This window comes from Lonchura striata, chromosome 12, assembly GCF_046129695.1.
Source record: "Lonchura striata isolate bLonStr1 chromosome 12, bLonStr1.mat, whole genome shotgun sequence".
Classification (NCBI taxonomy): domain Eukaryota; kingdom Metazoa; phylum Chordata; class Aves; order Passeriformes; family Estrildidae; genus Lonchura; species Lonchura striata.
The window spans coordinates 10000001-10017502 of NC_134614.1; the positions used below are offsets into that span (position 1 = coordinate 10000001).

The window sequence follows — 17502 nt, forward strand, 5'->3', positions numbered from 1 at the left end:
GAGCTCAGCTCTTCCATCTAGACCACAGGCTGCTGTGAACACCTCTTTATCTAGGGCATCATAGCTCCCTAAGTAGCTGTCACAAGGCTTCCCTATCCTGATATATTCATAGGCAAAAAAAAAACAACAAAAAAAAACAACAAAAAAAAAAACTCTTAAAAGGGGCAATTTATGGAAAGGTTAACTTCTAAGAACCACAATTTCCACTACAGAATTTCTGACTCTCCAAAACAAAGGGAGATTAAAAAAAAAAAAATAAAGGATGAGTTCCCCCTCTAAGAAACCAGCAAGTTGTATCACACTGGACAAACGCAGAATTTACAGCACTCAAGTGGTCTCTCTACAAAATATTTATTGGTCACAGCCACAACATTGAATTCTCCACATAGGTAGTATTTTGTGACAAAGCATAATTTGACTTTTAGGTATTTACACTCACTGGCAGATACCACCGAGGAATCCAACTCCCTAGAGCAGTTCACGACCAGAGACCAGTTTCTGAAAGGCTCACCAGGTTCCTGCCCCTGACCCAAAACCAAGGTGAAGTCTCTTAAAGTGCTAAAACAGCCAAGAGGCATTGGAAAAATAAACCCTGCTGCTTCCAAATTTGACACTCCTGCACCCTCCAAAGCACAAAAGGACTGGGGCATGAATCCAGGACCTGGGAGCTTCAATAAAGTAATAAAAATCTTTCAAGACTGACTTGGAGAATTACACCGGAAATTTCCTACAGCCCAGGCAGATGTGCTCAGCCACCACACTGCTTACTTAGAGGTGGGTTCTTGAGTCTCATTTCCCCCTTGTTTTGAAGAAAGGTCTTCATCCCAAAGAACATGGGGAGGGATTTACATGTCAGATTTGGAGGGGGAATGCTGTTTATTGCTTGGTCACTCTGTCAGACCTGGGAAGGCTGTTTTTCATCAGATCTGTTTCTCATTAGCTGGCAGCCCTAAAGAGCACAGGAATTGCAGCCCTGGGACTCCTAGAGAAGCATGTAGAAGCTAAAAGCTTTATTCACCTTTCCTGTCCATCTGTCTGAAACACACAAGCTTCATGTTCTCTGACAACACTTAGCACATTCCCCTCTTTTAAAGCCAGATGGAAAGCACTCCATGCTACATCAACAGAGATGTCTCTGCCTCCGTGGGTGGCAGTGGGCCCTGGGAAGGCACTCAGCTGCCACCCTGAACAGAGAACTAATGCTGTTGTGCATGAGCCTGAACATTCCTCTTCACTCCAGAAATCCACTGATGTGCTTGTGTGTGTATCCTCCTAAACCACTCCCTCTGGTTCCCTTTTCCTTCAACATTCCATACCACAACACACCACATTTTACAACATTGCAAGCAGAAGAGAGCTGAACAACAACCTCTAGACAAGCGCTCAAAACCACATTAACAGAGAGCTTTTATAGAATAAAATACTTCCAAATGTTTCCCTGTCAAAAGTAACAAGGAATATGGCCAGAGCCTATCTGTTCATTTCCTCGGGCAGAAGTCTTGAAAAACTTCAAAGATAATTTACTACTGGACACTGAAGTTTGACTGTTAAAACACACTACAAACCCCAAATACCTGTATTTTACAAAGCACTGCAAATACCAATGAAGGTAAAATAGCACCAAACAGCCCAAAATGCAACACCGCTGAGTTAAAGTGACTGAGGCCCGAGAAAACCACCTCCCTTTGCACGGGGCAGTTTTATTTATAGGCAACGATGGGACAGCACAGAAGAGGGGTGGCATGAACCTCTCATCTGCATCTCCAGCAGCAGGTCTGTGTGGCAGAGGGAATGCATCCATCACCCTGCTGGAGGATGGCAAACTCACAATCACAGATGGAGCACCACGGTGTGAGCCTGCCCCGTGTGGGCAGTGCTCCTGCACTGCCACAGGCAAGTGCTGCAACCTGGACCGAACCAGCAGCGCAGAAATGCTCAGTGCCCATACCCAGCTCTTAGCACAGCACCTTTCTGTGGACAAGGACTGGGAAGGGACAAAAAAAAAGGCAAGAAAAAGCAAAACAGAAACAGCTCTCCTACAAGGCATTTACTTTTCCAGGGAGTCATGATGTGAACTGCGTACAGCTGAGATGAACTTTGCTGTAACAGGGGAACATCAGGAAACTGACCTTAGGAAACCGCTCCATGATGGTTTGCCACTATGGAGTAGCCCTGGAGAGCAGAGAGAACACGCCTGTTACTGTCTTGTCACCTTGCCAGCTTTTCTTATTTATGAGCAGGGAAGCACATGTGACTGGGCAAGGGAAAGAACAGAATTCCCAAGCACAAACCCAAGCGTGTTGGGAAAGGCAAGAATACAGTGAACACTACATTTTTGCCAGGCCTGTCCCAGCTTGCTGGTGGATGCATTCTATTGAAGCAGCATTTCAGGAAAAAGAGACCAGAACTGGGCTTGAAGACCAGCCTGCCAGCTTTTCAGTGCTACAAGCCCCTGAGGCAGGAGAACATGTCCCTCCCCATCTCTCTGCAGGGGCATTCCTTTGAGCAGGGCCACAGCAAAGCAGACTCAGCACAGTCATGCCTAAGATTTTTAAAATTCCTTTCTGAAGACACCATCAGACAAAGGATGCATTGCTCTTTTAGAGCTATCACCAAAAACCTGCAGACCAGTGCCAAACTGTGTGATGGACTACCCATGTCAGTTTTACCAACAAAGCGATACCAGTCTAAGCCTGCTGTGGGATGAATTTCGTGGCACTTATTTACAAACCAGGGGGTGGGAAAACTGCATTGGTGAAAGTAAACAGCCTAGACACCTCACATTACTGGCCCACGTCATAATTCTTTTATATCTAAAAGTAAAAAAATATGGCCCATTCCCACTGCCCACCCACCCCATGATATTTACAAGTAAGATCAGCCAAAATGGTACATAAGGAAGATACACAGGCAGACTGTGCTTTTAGTCTCAGTGTGGTTTCTCCATCTTCTGCTGACAGACTCCTTTATTGCTCACGACACTGGCCGGACCTCAGCAGTGCTGTCTGTGCCTCCAGGATGTTGACACAGCAAACAGCAGGGAGGCTTTGGCAACCTCTGACAGTGGATGAAACCTGTGCAGCTGCACACTAAATTGCCAAAAAAAAAAGGATGACAAGATGTATGAGGTACATTCACAGCTACCCACACTTCTGGTGCATGTTCCACTGCAAGAGAATCCAGCATCTGCTGTTGAAAACTGTCAGTGTTCACATTTGGCACAGAAGTATTTGCATCTGTGGACTGCAGTGAAACCAGAAATCCCAAACGTTAAAAACATGCACTTATGGAAAGGAACTGCACGCTCCACACTGGAACATCAATAGCCTTGTGCATTTACAGCAGGAAAACACATAATTACAGCTTTAAAAAATGCCACAAATATTTTGTAGATAAAACAGACTTCACGGCTCTAAGAAACAACATTGTGTCAGTTCCATCTTGGGCTAAAGCCTGCTGGACATGGACTGGAAGGTACTAACTTGTAGCATACTGCTTCTTGAGCGTGCCAGGAGGCCAAGAGGAGCAGTCCTCACAACGGAATGCTGTAGATAAAGGTAAGACATGGAAAATACGCAGGAACAGGAACATAGTCTAGGAGATGTAGGCAATTCCAAAACTATGCTTGCAATGATGCGCTGCTGTTAGCAGTATGGAGCCATCTGACAGCAGCCACAGTACAGGAATTAGTCGTCAATAGTTGGCAACCAGAAGGCCTACAGAGGAGGAAAGAAAACATCTTTTCATGGCAGAACATAAATCTCTCCTACAGCACCCTGCAGGAGTTGCCACCTTCTGCAAGCACACACGGGAGGCACTGAGCCTTCCCAGATTCATCTCTGGAAGGGTCAGCACCTCACAGAGCTCAGAGGAACTTAAAGCCCATTTCCTTACCATATTGGAACATGCACTAGCGAAAGTCATGAATTTTGGATTGAACTGCAGACAGGTTATAGGACCTGTGTGTTTTCCATCTAGGACAGCCACCTTCATCCCACTTTCTCCATTCCAAACATGGATCTTCCCATCCTCCGAACCTGAAGATAAAAGTGGAAAACAAGATATGAAAGATGCACAGAAGAGGTCAGCAGAGGAAAGGAAGAACCTTTTTTTTCTGTCAGAACTTTAGGAACAGGCAGGTCTCAACTTCATAACACAACCTTTTCAGTTCTCCAAGTGTCACAAGGGCACGTACAGAACATCATAGAGTTGAAACACCTATATTCAGCAGGTTTGTATCTTTGCACTGCAGAGACTCAACTACAAAACAGGTCAACACTATTCAGGCAAAGATGTTAACTACTGTCAACTAGTAGGAAAGGGAGACCTGACACCTTCAGCTGTGGAGGAGAGACGCTGGCCAACCTGCACCAATGTGCAGAGGCCAAGTGCTAGGGAAAGAGTCATTGTTCACACAAGTTCTCAGTTCAGACACAGGTAAATGTCTCACTCAATGGGCACAGCATCAAGCCAAAGCTTTTATCATGGAAGGTAATCAGATTTCAATGTACTAAGCCAAATATCAGAAGCTCCCCTGGAGATATCGACTCTCCACATTATTATAATAGAACAAGTTTTTCACTTTACAATTACATTTTTCAAACTCTGAGGCTGAGAACTTAGAATTTTTTTAATTCAGTTCTGCTTTAGATGTATTTTAAATAGGACTCCTAATAAAAACGCAAAGCATTTTCTTCTCCTTCTGTATTTATGTCTGTAGCCTTTCAGGAAAAAAATTAGGAAGCACAAATTGCAACTTAACCATATATAAAAACTGAACAGGAATAAGTGGTTTGGAACTTCTACTACTGTTTTAATTTGGAAGAGCACAACAGGAAGGTAAGTATGTGCAATAAAGTGCTCTCCAGAGACAAACTAAACAAAATCCCCACCCCTCTTCTCTACAATCAGGAAGTTCTCAGCCAGAACAAAAGAAAAGAAGTTTTGCCAAGACCATCACTCATACAGGAAAAATGAGGATCTGGATATCAAATTACCACAAGGTTAAACATATTTGATATATCAGCCACAGAAATAAGAAGAAAATACAAAGTTCTAGGAAGGGGCAGCACCACACAGACTCATCTGACTTGCATCCAAAGGTCCTGTTGGGCTGCAGGTGACTGAAGTGCTCACTGTGGGGTGCCCAAGGTGTAGCACCAGACTGTACAGGAGTTTCAAGCTGATTTTTGCCACCTGCTTCCCTCAGGAGTCCATCTTGCAGAGGGCCAGGGGAATCATACACTGGGAGCCATAAGACTGATGCCTACAGCTTCTATCAAGGGTTAAGAGCTTGTTCCATAGACACGGGGGTTTACAAGAGCCACATGAACAAATTGCAGCTGCCCCAGAATATCAGTGAGAACAGCCCTGGGGGAGTACAAATGCACCAAGCTACGAGACCAGTCACTCAAGCACAAACACGTGCTTTGGTCATCAGGAAACAGGGGATGGCCACAACACAGCCACAAAATGCTGTGAGGCAGCACATGAGGGCATTCTAGCCACATGAGGGGGACCACTAACAAACTGTGTGACCAGTTTTCCCATACTACAACAGTTTCCTGGTTTCTTAACTATTTTGGAACAGCATTTATATATAGGAATAGAAGAAAAGACTTCTTGCAGGCTTTTTTACATTTCAGTCTAGAGAACACTGAGCAACCTAACAAAACAGAACACTATCAGTGCAAAGAAAGCTTACAGCTGCATTGTATTATTTAAATACATGTTTTTTTCCAACAAACACAGCTTTAGCCCTACATAACACGGCTAATTTCAGAGCACTGAAATTCTTGCCAAGAATTATCTTACCTATCATGATGAACTGAGAGTCTGGTGTGAATGATGCCTCCAGCGTGACAGCCTTACTATTGTTATAACCCTATGGCACAAAACAGGAGAATATGTAGTAGAGAGTGTGTCCACAGCAATCTCACAAGCCAAGGGCACCTGCTCCCCAAACTAACACCAGGTTTTCCAGCAAGTATCACAGGCAGAAGGCTCACCCCAAACGTGTGCAAGACAGCTCCTTTGAAGGCATCAATCAGCCGAATGAAGCTGCCATTCGTGGAGATGAGGATGAGTTTCCCATCATTGCTGAACTTCAGGCCTGTCCACTCACACGTTCGGTCATATTGCATCTTAAACGTAGCAAACGGCCCCTGCAGAGAGGAAATGAGAAATATGAGGGAGGCTGTTCGTTCATATTGCTGGTAACAAGAATCTGCGTTTAACCTTAGCACAGGAAAATATTTCCAATTTTTTAAAAGAAAATCCTTGGCTTTAAGATACCAAAAGAGTATCAAGGCAAACATGTCTCTGCATGTAGAAGTTTCAAGATATGAATCTAGTTTCCAAAACAAAAAAAAGAGTGCAATAGGCTGTTTCAATCCAACAGTTTCATACTCTACCACAATGAACAGCAAAAATTAAATTAAGGTAGGAATAAGTTTTTGAACAAGGCTGCTAAATTAAGTGAGAGAAAGAGTTTGAGCCAGTGTAATAATCATCTGAGTTTTGAAAACCATGGATCTAGCTATGCTCAGTCCTTATTCAGTTCAGCTGCCCACACTAGTACAGTTTCCTTTGAAATTTCCATCCTTTCTGACAGTCCTGGCTCAATCTTTACCAGTGTTCTTCCAGAATAAGCAGCGAAGAAAGAAAGGTCAAAACTGCACAACAAAGAGCCTAAACTGCAGTTTGGAGCAGGATCAAGAGCAAGCACTTGAGCACTGGTAAGAGTGTACCTCAGGATTTGTATCTCTGTCCCTGAGATGTGTGCTTACTGAGAACTCTCTGGATGCCAAGGAGGCACCCAGACAGTAAGCTTGAGTACACAAATCCAGCCTCTGAGCACTGAGTTTAGATTACCTCTGGCAAGATGAAAACTGTAAGGGAAGTCAGGGTACCTCACCTTGTCAAAAGAACGGAGATCATAAAGCTTCACCATTTCAGAATTGACTCCAGCAGCAAAAATCAACCCTTCTGGGTCAAAAGAGCACACTGGCTTCCCTTGGAGATGCATTAAACCCTAGAAATAGAAACAGCCAGAATTATTTTGCAAGACTGATGCTCACATTTCTACCACCCCCTTTGAGTCCACTGTGAGCAGGACAGCATACTAAGGGTGGAACAAATTAATTTCAATTGTAAATACTGAGGTTTTTCAAAGATTCAAAACTCAGCTTTTTCAACTTTAGGTCATCATATAGGGCTTCCAGTTTGCTTCAGTGACAAAGTTTGCACCAAATCAAATCAAAAACTCATACTACATGTCATGTACTCCAGAAGTCCCCAGAGAAGAGAGGTTCATATGGCTGTGTTAATAACCATACCATGCAGCACCACAAAACACTGCTGCTGGGATCAACAGCAATGCTCTACCACTTACGGCTGCACAAGAGGGGAAAAAAGGTACTTTGAAAGCAAGGGAATATCACTGCTGAGCTCTACAAGCCTCTGTTCAATGAAACCTCATACCTGCTGGAAGCTAATAGACCTTACATATTAAAATTGATAGGTTACTACCAGTGCTTATTTTTAATGGTACCTTTTCCTTAAGTCACATAGTAGAAAACAATTGAGAAAGCTTGTTAAAAGCCAACAAAATATGTGATCTTCTGTATCCTGACTAGCAGTCTGTGCATGTTAGTCAAACATTTTCATTAACTGTATGCACATAAACAAGAAAATATCTTTGATTAAATCTGTAACACAGGTAACAAGTTTCTGCATTTTTATTTCTTTTTGCATTCCTCTTTAGGTAAATCTAGAGATTTACTACTTCTCTTCTTTCCCTTGTAGGTCAGTTTTCCCTGTGGTCTCTGAAGGTGAGGCAGAGAGCTCAGCCAATGCTCAGGGCACTGGTGAGCAGGCCAGCTCTGGTTTCCCGGGAATATTTCCAGGCAGTATGGCTGCCATCTCACGGAGCAACTGAAAACTACAAGTAACACTTCCTCAACCTGCTTCCCAAACTTGGCTGGATGCAGCTTCCAGTTACAAGTCCGACTTTTATCATTCTTACAAGTTCAGGCATTAGCATAAGTCACGGAATTGCTACTCATCAGCAGCAACTTAGAGATGGAGATTCATCCCAAGGGGAAACTACATGCTGGAGTAAAAGGCATACTCCCAAAAAAAAAAAAGCAGAATTAAGAAAAAAATTAAGAAAAGGCTTGGTTTGAAGGATGATAAAAACATTTCATAAGAAATGTAACATTTTCCTTTTTCTTTCATTTACAGTTCCATCATTTGGAACAAGCAAAGAGCCCTTTCTCATAAGCAAAACGGTCCCAGAGAGATGGGAAAATATGAGAGCAAAACACTATGTACCCAGATACCAGGACAAAACAACTCAGCACCACTAAAGGTAGAAATTCTACTTCCAATCTTTCATTCCTGCCACTGCTGCCAGTTCTCATATTTCTCGGCTCTTACAAGCCTGCTTCCACTAAGAAAAGTAAAGTATTCCAGCAAAATAAGTAAACAAAAACAGTTTTGCTGTCTTGCTAGCGAGTCAAACCTGCTCACAAACAGTTCTGATCAACAACAGAGGTGATGCAAGGAGGTGGCAGACCATATGGCTGCTGTGTTACTTTAGATCACCAGTTTCTTCATCAAATTTAATTGCATCAAGGCACCAATTTTAGACACACACTCAAACACTCGGGTAAGATGAATTCTCAACACAGGAGGGATGCCAGCTCTGAGAGAACATCCTCTGCATAAGGCAGCAGCCTGATGAACAAGCTGATGACACCCAGCCCTTCTCTTGTTTCATCAGCTGTGGGTGTTATTTCTTGCCCTCCCCAGTGCCTCTCCAGCAGAGACACAGGTGAGAGCAAGTGCTGTTACACAATGTGACACACACACACTGCACAGAGATCCCTGATCCAGGCTCCTTCAGGAACATGTCAACAAAAAATCAGCAGCACACACTTCCTGCAGTATTTTTAGTTTGTTACAAACACACATCCATTTTTTATTCTTCCAACTAAAAATTCAACACATCGTGCACATGAATTTTATAACCTACCTGGCAATTTGGAGACCGGAGATCCCAAAGACGAATAGTTTTATCCAGAGATCCAGAAATAAAAGTATCATCCACTGGAGACATTGAAAGAGCAACCACTCTGCAATACAGAAACCCACATGCATCAGAGACAAACCAAAGAAGTGAATGCAGCAACACCCACCCCAACAGCTGCATAAAAACCCATAACTGAACAAGGCAAAAAGCAGCATAAACCAAGTGTAATGGAACTCAAGCCCATTACCATTCTTATTTCAATTTCTCCTGTCCTGTCCCCAAGCCACATCTCACCTTTTTGTGTGCCCCGGGAAATACCGAATATATTTGTTGTCATGCAAGGAGAGGTATCGGATTGTGTCTGAAACATAAACAAACCACAAGCTTTATTACCACCAGCCTAAGGTTATCTGAAAGAGATCACATTGTAACTTGCTCCCAAGAGCAATAATAATCACACCACAGTGCTTAAGTCTGGTCATTTAATTTCAAGTAAGACTTCGAAAGAGAATCAAGTTAGAAACAGACATGAAACAACTTGGTTCTTAAGCAGTACTGAAAATCAGACAGGAAAAGATACTTTCCACAGTCTGAAGTCATGTTACAGTTTAAAAACAACTGTCATGTGACTTATGCAAGGTAATTTCAAGGGTGCTAAAATGTAAGTAGCAGCAGTTTTTATTCCATTTGCTCTCACAAAATGGAGAGTTAATGCTACCACTTTGTATTGCTTTGCAGCATGAATATTGCTCTCTTTCCTACATACACATTCAGCAAACAAATCTCCAACTAAGCAGTACACACAGGAAATGTACAAATTCTGGCACTTGGCTAAAGATAAAACCATAACTTCGAAGCCAGGGCAATATCATTAAAAACTAGCAAATCTCTCTTCTTTTTGTTTAATCTGACAATCAACAACTTCACACTTTCTCTGCACTAAGCTCTAAGAAGAGGACCGAGTAGTCTAAAGCTTAGTGCACTTCAAGTGATCTTAAACATAAATTGAATAGAGAGCAGCAGCACAACATTTCTCAAGTGCCAATTTTGTCCTGAGTATAGTTGAACAAACCGAGAGCACCCCACAATTCTGGAAGATGCTGTTGAGACTTCCTCCCCAAAATTAAAAGAAATTCTTCTAAGAGGAAAATTTATTAAAAGATAGAAGCCACTTTTTAATCCTTATGTGCAAACTCTGCACTGCTGGAACAACCAGTCCTGCTGAGGGTCAAGGACATTTTACTTTTGACTCAGAAGAACATGTGCCAAGAGCATGTAACATGAACCGGGCATTTTGACAGTCAGAGGGGCTACTGTGTCCAGAATGTTTTGAAAGGCTCATCTAGCAAAAGTTTCTATCTGTGAAAAAATTATCAAGTTCTCATTGTTGCCTGAGGTTGCTCATCAAGCTGAGAGCAGAGGTCTAAACCACCCTCCAGTATTTGAGAAGCAAACTGAAGCTGACTGAACGAGCTGGAAATGTGGTACTGGTGACTGTTCTGAAAAACTCTAAGTAACCTGAGGTGACTATTCAAAACATAAATCCCTAACACCAGTGTCACATCCCACACTGGATAGAACCAACATGCTTCAAATTTGCTACTAGGATTAATCTCTAGTTTCCCGCATAAAGTGTCATTACCTGATCTCTGAAGTATCCATGCAGAATTCCATCCTCCTTTGCTAAAGAGGAAGCACTGGGCAATTGTGCTCCTTTGTGATCCTCACTGCTGGCAGTGCTCTGTCCCAGGCAAGGCAGTGGCCTGTACAGTTATCTCCTGTACCGGGTGGTATCATAGACCCTCAAACTGTACAAACTACTACCTCAGCCTGGAATCAGGCAACAGGAATTAAGTTCAGAGGTCTTGAGGAAATCTTCACAAGTAGATTGGTAGCAACAAAACATTTAACAGAAAAAAGATTGCAAACAAACACCAGCATTCCTACAGAATGTTCTTGAGATAATTTTCCTTCCCAATACCTGCAAAACAGGTTAATACAATGCACCTTGCCCATGGTCACATGCATTAGGGACTACAGAGTACCTGGACTCCTACAGAACACATTGTTGGTTTTATTAAGGTTACAATTTGTAACAGCAACATTCTCACATTGTCTCTTTTTCTTTTCTTCTAATTAAGTGTTCACCATAATGCTACCCTGTAGCAGGAAGACTTAAGGCTTACCAGGGCTTATAAACAAAAACTCAGTATTCAAAACGGCATTAAAATGCTTCATTTAAGCATTAAGTTTAATTATTATTATTATTAACTTTAATTAAGTTAATTATTACTTACTGTAAATTAAATAACAGCCAAATTAAAAAATGTGACATATAGTAATAATATAATTAAAAAAATAAGTAGGTTCTGAAACAGACTAAAAAGGCATGTGCTTCCTGTGACACTTTTAAACCTTTTACACCATTAAATCAAATTCTGGTGGAGACTTCCTTGTTCCTCTAGTTTCAGGCCCAGCTTGCTCTAGTTTAACCCAACTTCCTAACTCTTTACTTCCATCTTCTCTAAATTCACAGCCTTTGCAATTCCTTTAGTAACCCAGCACACAACACAAGGCACTAGCATCTCTACTGTTAAGTTTCATCTCTGCAAAGGAAAAACCAAACCAAAACCTCTACTACAGAAATTATGAGTCTGCAAAAACAGCATTAAAATCCATTTGTGAAGTACTGTGCTAAGAGATGTTGTCATTGCAAAATTCTCAAGACATTGACTACAACAAATAAACCAAGACTGACCTCTGTGACCTCCTCCAGGCTTGGCTGGTGATCTGTTGAGTTACCTGAAGCTGCTGCCCTCCCTTCCTCTGCAGCTGAGCTGTGCACCAGACAGAGCTGTGGCATTTGGCCCAGCTGCTCCTTCCACTTCACTCACGTAAGAAATGAAGGTGCAGAGGCCAATGGCAGCACTGACACTGACACCAGCTGAAGAGCACAATGAAGAACCCAAGTTTTATCTCCCTAACAATGTTTAGCCCTCAGTTATTGCAGCAGTGAACCAACATGTAAAGAAGCTCAAGGGACTAGCACCAAGCTGTTGCATTAGTGTTGGACATTAATTCCCTCCTCTGCTTCTGACAGCGTTCCCATCACAGAAGAGTTGTTACAACTTTTCCCCAAATCTTTAGCACTAATTATCCAGTGTAAGAAGATTAATATGCTCCACTCCAGTGGACCACATACCATCTATTTTGTTGGAGCTGTACACGACAGTGTTGGCAGCATGTGTGTATCTGATGAGGTCCACTCCATACTTCTTGCTGTACAGGGTCCTCTTTGGTCTGTCAGGAGGAAACAGAAATAAAATTGCACTCTTGGCAACAAAAATCTCAAAACAAAACTCACATCAACAAGACCTGTTCCCACTGAGGCATTGCATGATTGCTTCAAGAAGTCAGATGTTTTTATACAATGAAAGAAAAGCTTTTGTATTTTATTTTCAAACAAGGGTCTTCTTGTTTCTCCAAAACTATCCCTAGGCTTGAGGAGGCCTTTGTAACACCTGCTAAATGTATGCATCTCCTCCAAAAATTCTTTCTCCTATGACATCTACTGCAAAAAGAAAAGGAGGAGCTACCAGCACAGCAAGCAGAACTGCCTTACTGAGCCCTTGCCCATTCAAATCTCCCCATTCATCTGCTGCTTATTTTAGATTGAGTATAATTTGTCTTTGTTCTCTGTTACTTCAAAACCTAGAACAGGATGTCTCGTTCACGGGGTAGTAACCCAAACACATCTACACACCAGTCATCTATAAAAGACATAGTAACATAGGAACTTTTCCAAACCAGAATTATACCTGTATTCAATCTTAGAGAAAGAAACATTTTGCAACAGAATGAAAAATCCCAGTGAGAGCAAAGACAACTTACAGAACTGGGTTTCTGGGAGTCTGGTAAGCAGGTAATGCACTAGAAATTCAAACTGCAGAGTAAGTTTGGAAGCAGCTGGTTAATAAGGGTATCTCACAGCAGTGGTGCTTGTTTGAGCAGTGCAAGGTCTCCACCATCCTCCTTCCCCTTTCATCCCCAACTGAGAGAGCACGAAGGTTCCAGAGCTGGGCAGGGGACCAGCAAGGGTACTGATCAACACCAGAAATGCTATCTCATCCGGGAACTATTTTTATTCCAGAGACTCATAACTGGTTATTACACAGGCCCACAAAATATTTTACCCACAAAACCAAAGACAAACAGCATGGGAATGGAAACAAACAGCAGGAGCAGTCAAAACCAATACTGCTGCCAAGAGAAAAAATTGTCAGACTACACCTCAGACAAGGTACACTCCTATTATGCTGGACTTTTTCCTTCCTTTATTAGCTCAACCTGACACACCCAAACAAGAGCATAAGTTGGAGACTTTTCATACAAACAAAACCAGACAAAACCAGACCTTCATTCTTGAGTATCAATTCTCAAACAGCAGAAGCCATAGAGCTTTGACTTCAAACAAACTTGCAGGGGACAAGTTCCCATGAAGAGAAAGCCAATACAGCAAGTGCAGTGAAAAGCCACATACCACCTGTACCACAGACCAAATCTCAACTGATTCTTCCCCAGTAGCTCCAGCAGTTTTTAAATCATTCTTCAGATCCAAACATGCCACACATTGAAAGAGCACACCTAATTTAAATTTTGACAAACACTAACATTATGCATGATATACTTCCCCACACTGCTTTCTGAAGTTACCTCACCCCTGCTGTTGACCAATCTGGTGGGAACAAAACCCAACAACAAACCAAGAAAAAAACCCCAATCTCAAAATATATATATATCTTAGATTCTCCCACGTCTAGTTTGGCTTTTCACTTTCTATTACAAGTTTAAACCTCAGAAGATCTATTTAGAATAAATTAACATAGAGACAATAAAGATCAACAGACAGACAAAAGCACATTTACCAAAAAGAAGGAAAAAGAGTTCTGTGTTCTATGAAAGGTGAAGTTTTCATGTAAAGTGATACAAACAGAAGTGTGCCACTGCACACAAGACCCGTTGCCAGTCAACTATTTTAAATACAAACAAGAAAACTTTTTAACAACAAATCACAATCACTAAAACAATTCTAAGGTCAAGGTCAATCTATGCAGCCCACCTATGAAAAAAGCAATATTGATAAAGAAAAATACAAGATCTAGGGCAAATCTGCTACAAAGATGAAACAAAACACAGGAAAGGTTTGCAATATCATTCATGCCTTGGTTTGAATCACTGCTGCTGCGGGTAAAACATCACCACAACCAGGAACATGGGTGTGTCCACAAACACCACAGTAAAGCAGGAATCCAGATCTGGCACTTTATTTGTCTCAATAACACAGAACTGCTATACACTACAACACAAGCTAAACCTTTACTAGAGCACCATTCTATCACAGCAGGGTCACCAATGTGCAGGCAGGTTGTTCCCAGCCTCGGGGATTGCTGTACATCCCAACACACAACTGTCCTGCAAGTTCTCACAACCCTTCCTCAAGTCCAAACAGACTCCAGTGATGACTCTTAGTCATGCTTCTGAGCCAGCCTACTGTGGAGGGATTTGGTGATGCAGGATGGGTTAAAAATTTAATAACAATTCAACTGTTTGCACACTTTGAAATAGAAATGAAATCTCAGGACCAAAATTATTGGATGCTTATGTCAGTTGCATAAACCCCAGAACAATACATGATAATAAGATAATCTTGTCCTGTCAGCCCTTGGCTACACAGCACTGTTTCAACTGTCCTGACACTGTCAGAAGCTGGAGTTCACCAAGATGGAGCTGGGCACACTCTCATAGAGCTGTGCAATTCAGTTTGGTGTAGCAAAACAAAGCAAACTAGATAGGGATACTCCTAAAGTACAACCAAACATTTCAATTTTAATTTTACCAGCAGAACTGCTTATTAACAGAGGACACACAGCAGATTTTCCCACTTTTACACAGGGAAAAGCATTAATTTTCAGGCCATTTGATGAAGTAGGATATCCTACACTGAACCCCAGTAAGCAAGATATTTAATTTCCTCCTGGCCATTGTATCTAAGCAAGTGAGAGCTCCAGGCTCTTGAAACTGTGATTTAAAGGAAAAAATAAACCAACTACAAGCCTGAAATTGCCACAGCAATGATCACTCAGAGACCTAAAATATCATCTTCACACAAATTTCGAGTGACAAAGTAATTCAAAATAAAACCTTCCAGGTTAGAGAACAAGTGTGTCCTGCATCCTTAGCTACCCCTAAAAATGACAGCTACACTTTAAAGCCAGTTGATAGTGCATGAGAAGCTTTTAAATAATTTTAAAATTTTATAACCACCAGAGAACTGCATCCTGACACAGAAGTTACCTTAAAACTACTCTCATTGCCCTGCAGCACTGCAGTAGGGGACCACTGATCTACATTTAACTTAATTAAAGCAAACCCTCTGACTAGAAAGCACATCAGGATTAGCTGGAGATAGGAATGAAAGGGCCAAATGCCTCCCAACCCATTAAACTGTTCTTTACGCGTTTGAAAGGGGAAGAGCAATCAATACTATCTGCATTAACATCACTCAGCCCTGCTACTACTGTATATAATTAAGATCTGGGATACGATCCATGGCACACTCCATATGTATAGAGTCACCTGCTCTTACATAAATAAAAATTGAATATTTGCACATCAGAGCTCATTCCACCAGATGGGGAACACCAATAACCTTAATGTGTAAAGCAATCAAACTACACAGAAGTCTAAAATAATATATGATAGGTGTGCCACGAAGTTAAGAGAATATGTAGGAGGCAGTCTTTCCTCCCAGCAAGCACGATCTCTTGGCCTGCTTGGAAAAGCAGGAGGTTTAGGAATACCCAGTTTACTAGAAAATATATCCTACACTGACATATCTCTGTCTTGACACTCCCAAGCCATTTCTTTTTCATTCCCTCATTACCCTGACCTTTCTCCTCCCTGTCCTATAACACACACTCTTGTTTTCCTTTCACATTCTGTGTGGATGTAATGCTTCCCAGTCCTAACTTTACAAAAAACCCAACAACCAACATCTCTGCACCAATAAGCACATGTAAAACTTAAATTCTGAAAGAATTTAAAGCAGATAAATGCACACTTGTATAGAGTGTGAGAAAGTACAGAGAAAGATTTTAATGGCACAATGACACCATTTGGCTCAAATTGTTTCAACTCTCACAGACTACAAACGCCCTTGGTGTAGGTTTCCATCTCCTGAAAAGGAGCACCAGACCTCTAGCGCTCTGCAAATTTCTGAGTTTATTCGAAAATCAAGATGAGCACCATGTGATCAATGGTAGAAGAAAGATAAAACCAGACAGTCAAAGGAGAAACAGGAACAAACCCTCAATTCATTACCCTCAGATAACAGAAATCAATCAACACCCTGTCTAAACAGACAATGTTTGAAGACACAGGCAAATCACACCTATTTTAACTGTGTTTTACAGATAAGGACACAAACAGAGAAAATAATTTAAAACACAGAGGACCACGTTTGCCTGCAGCGATCCAAGACACTGCTAAGGAACTGGGTTTTTTGGAAAACATCATCAGGTTTTTATAGTCGTAGTGATACACGCCACACCAGCTGCACCTTTTGGCTTAAAGCATTTAGCAGAGAAGTTACGCTCATATGAGGCATAAAAAAGGCATATCTTCACATTGCTCGCAACAACCACTTCTCTTAATTAGCGCGACTTTAGCCCAGAGAAGCCTGAGAAGTCTGGTCCATGCCTGCAGCAATCCCGAGACCTGGAAATGTGACCAGACGGAACTCTTTAGGCTTAGCGACTGTTTAGCTCTCACAGAAGTGAACTTTCTCTTACACTTAGGGAATTATCACCACTGTCTCCAGCCTACCGAGATAACAAGTACACCCGCAGAGCAAGCAAACCCACGCTGCTGCCACCCCTGCCGCTGGGATTCTACTCAGAAGCCTACGCTAAGAAACAACTGGAGAGAAGCTCAAGCTAAAGCTCACCGGATCTGCCGGCACAGTTTATCGCCAAGGCCACGGTGGGCAGTCCCCACGGCCCCTCACACCCCCGTGCCCGGAGCCCGGAGGCCGCAGCCCAGCCCCGCCACTCACTTGCCCTCCTGGCAGTCATAGAGAACGATGGAGTCATCGTCGCTGCTGGAAATGACGGTCTCGCCGTTGGGGCTGAAGTCGAAGCAGTTGATCTTGTCCGAGTTCTCGCGGAAGACCTTAGCCACGCGGAAGCTCCGCAGCACGTTGTCCGTCAGCTTCATCCCGCCCGCCGGGCCGCACCGAGGGAGGGCGGCGGCGCTGCGGGCAGCCGGGCGGGGCTGCGGGCGGTGTCGGGAGCGGGCGGGGCGGGGCGGTGGGGGGCGGTGGGGGCAGTGCGGGCGGCGGGCGCGGCGCGGTCAGGCGGCGGGCAGGCGGCTGCCCCTCATTGTGTCCGCCATCTTGCGGCTCCGGCGGG

General features: G+C 42.7%; 1 protein-coding gene across 1 annotated transcript; it reads right to left on the bottom strand.

Moving 5' to 3' along the window:
* Positions 1-332: 332 nt before the first annotated feature.
* WDR82 (WD repeat domain 82) lies at positions 333-17386 on the bottom strand. The gene is made up of 9 exons (XM_021533653.2): positions 17148-17386; positions 12237-12334; positions 9329-9395; positions 9038-9137; positions 6917-7033; positions 6009-6164; positions 5815-5884; positions 3895-4037; positions 333-3716 (listed from the first exon to the last, which is right to left on the bottom strand). Exons 1-9 carry the CDS (start codon positions 17306-17308, stop codon positions 3687-3689), a joined length of 942 nt encoding a protein of 313 aa, XP_021389328.1. The 5' UTR covers positions 17309-17386; the 3' UTR covers positions 333-3686.
* Between the last annotated feature and the right edge of the window lie 116 nt (positions 17387-17502).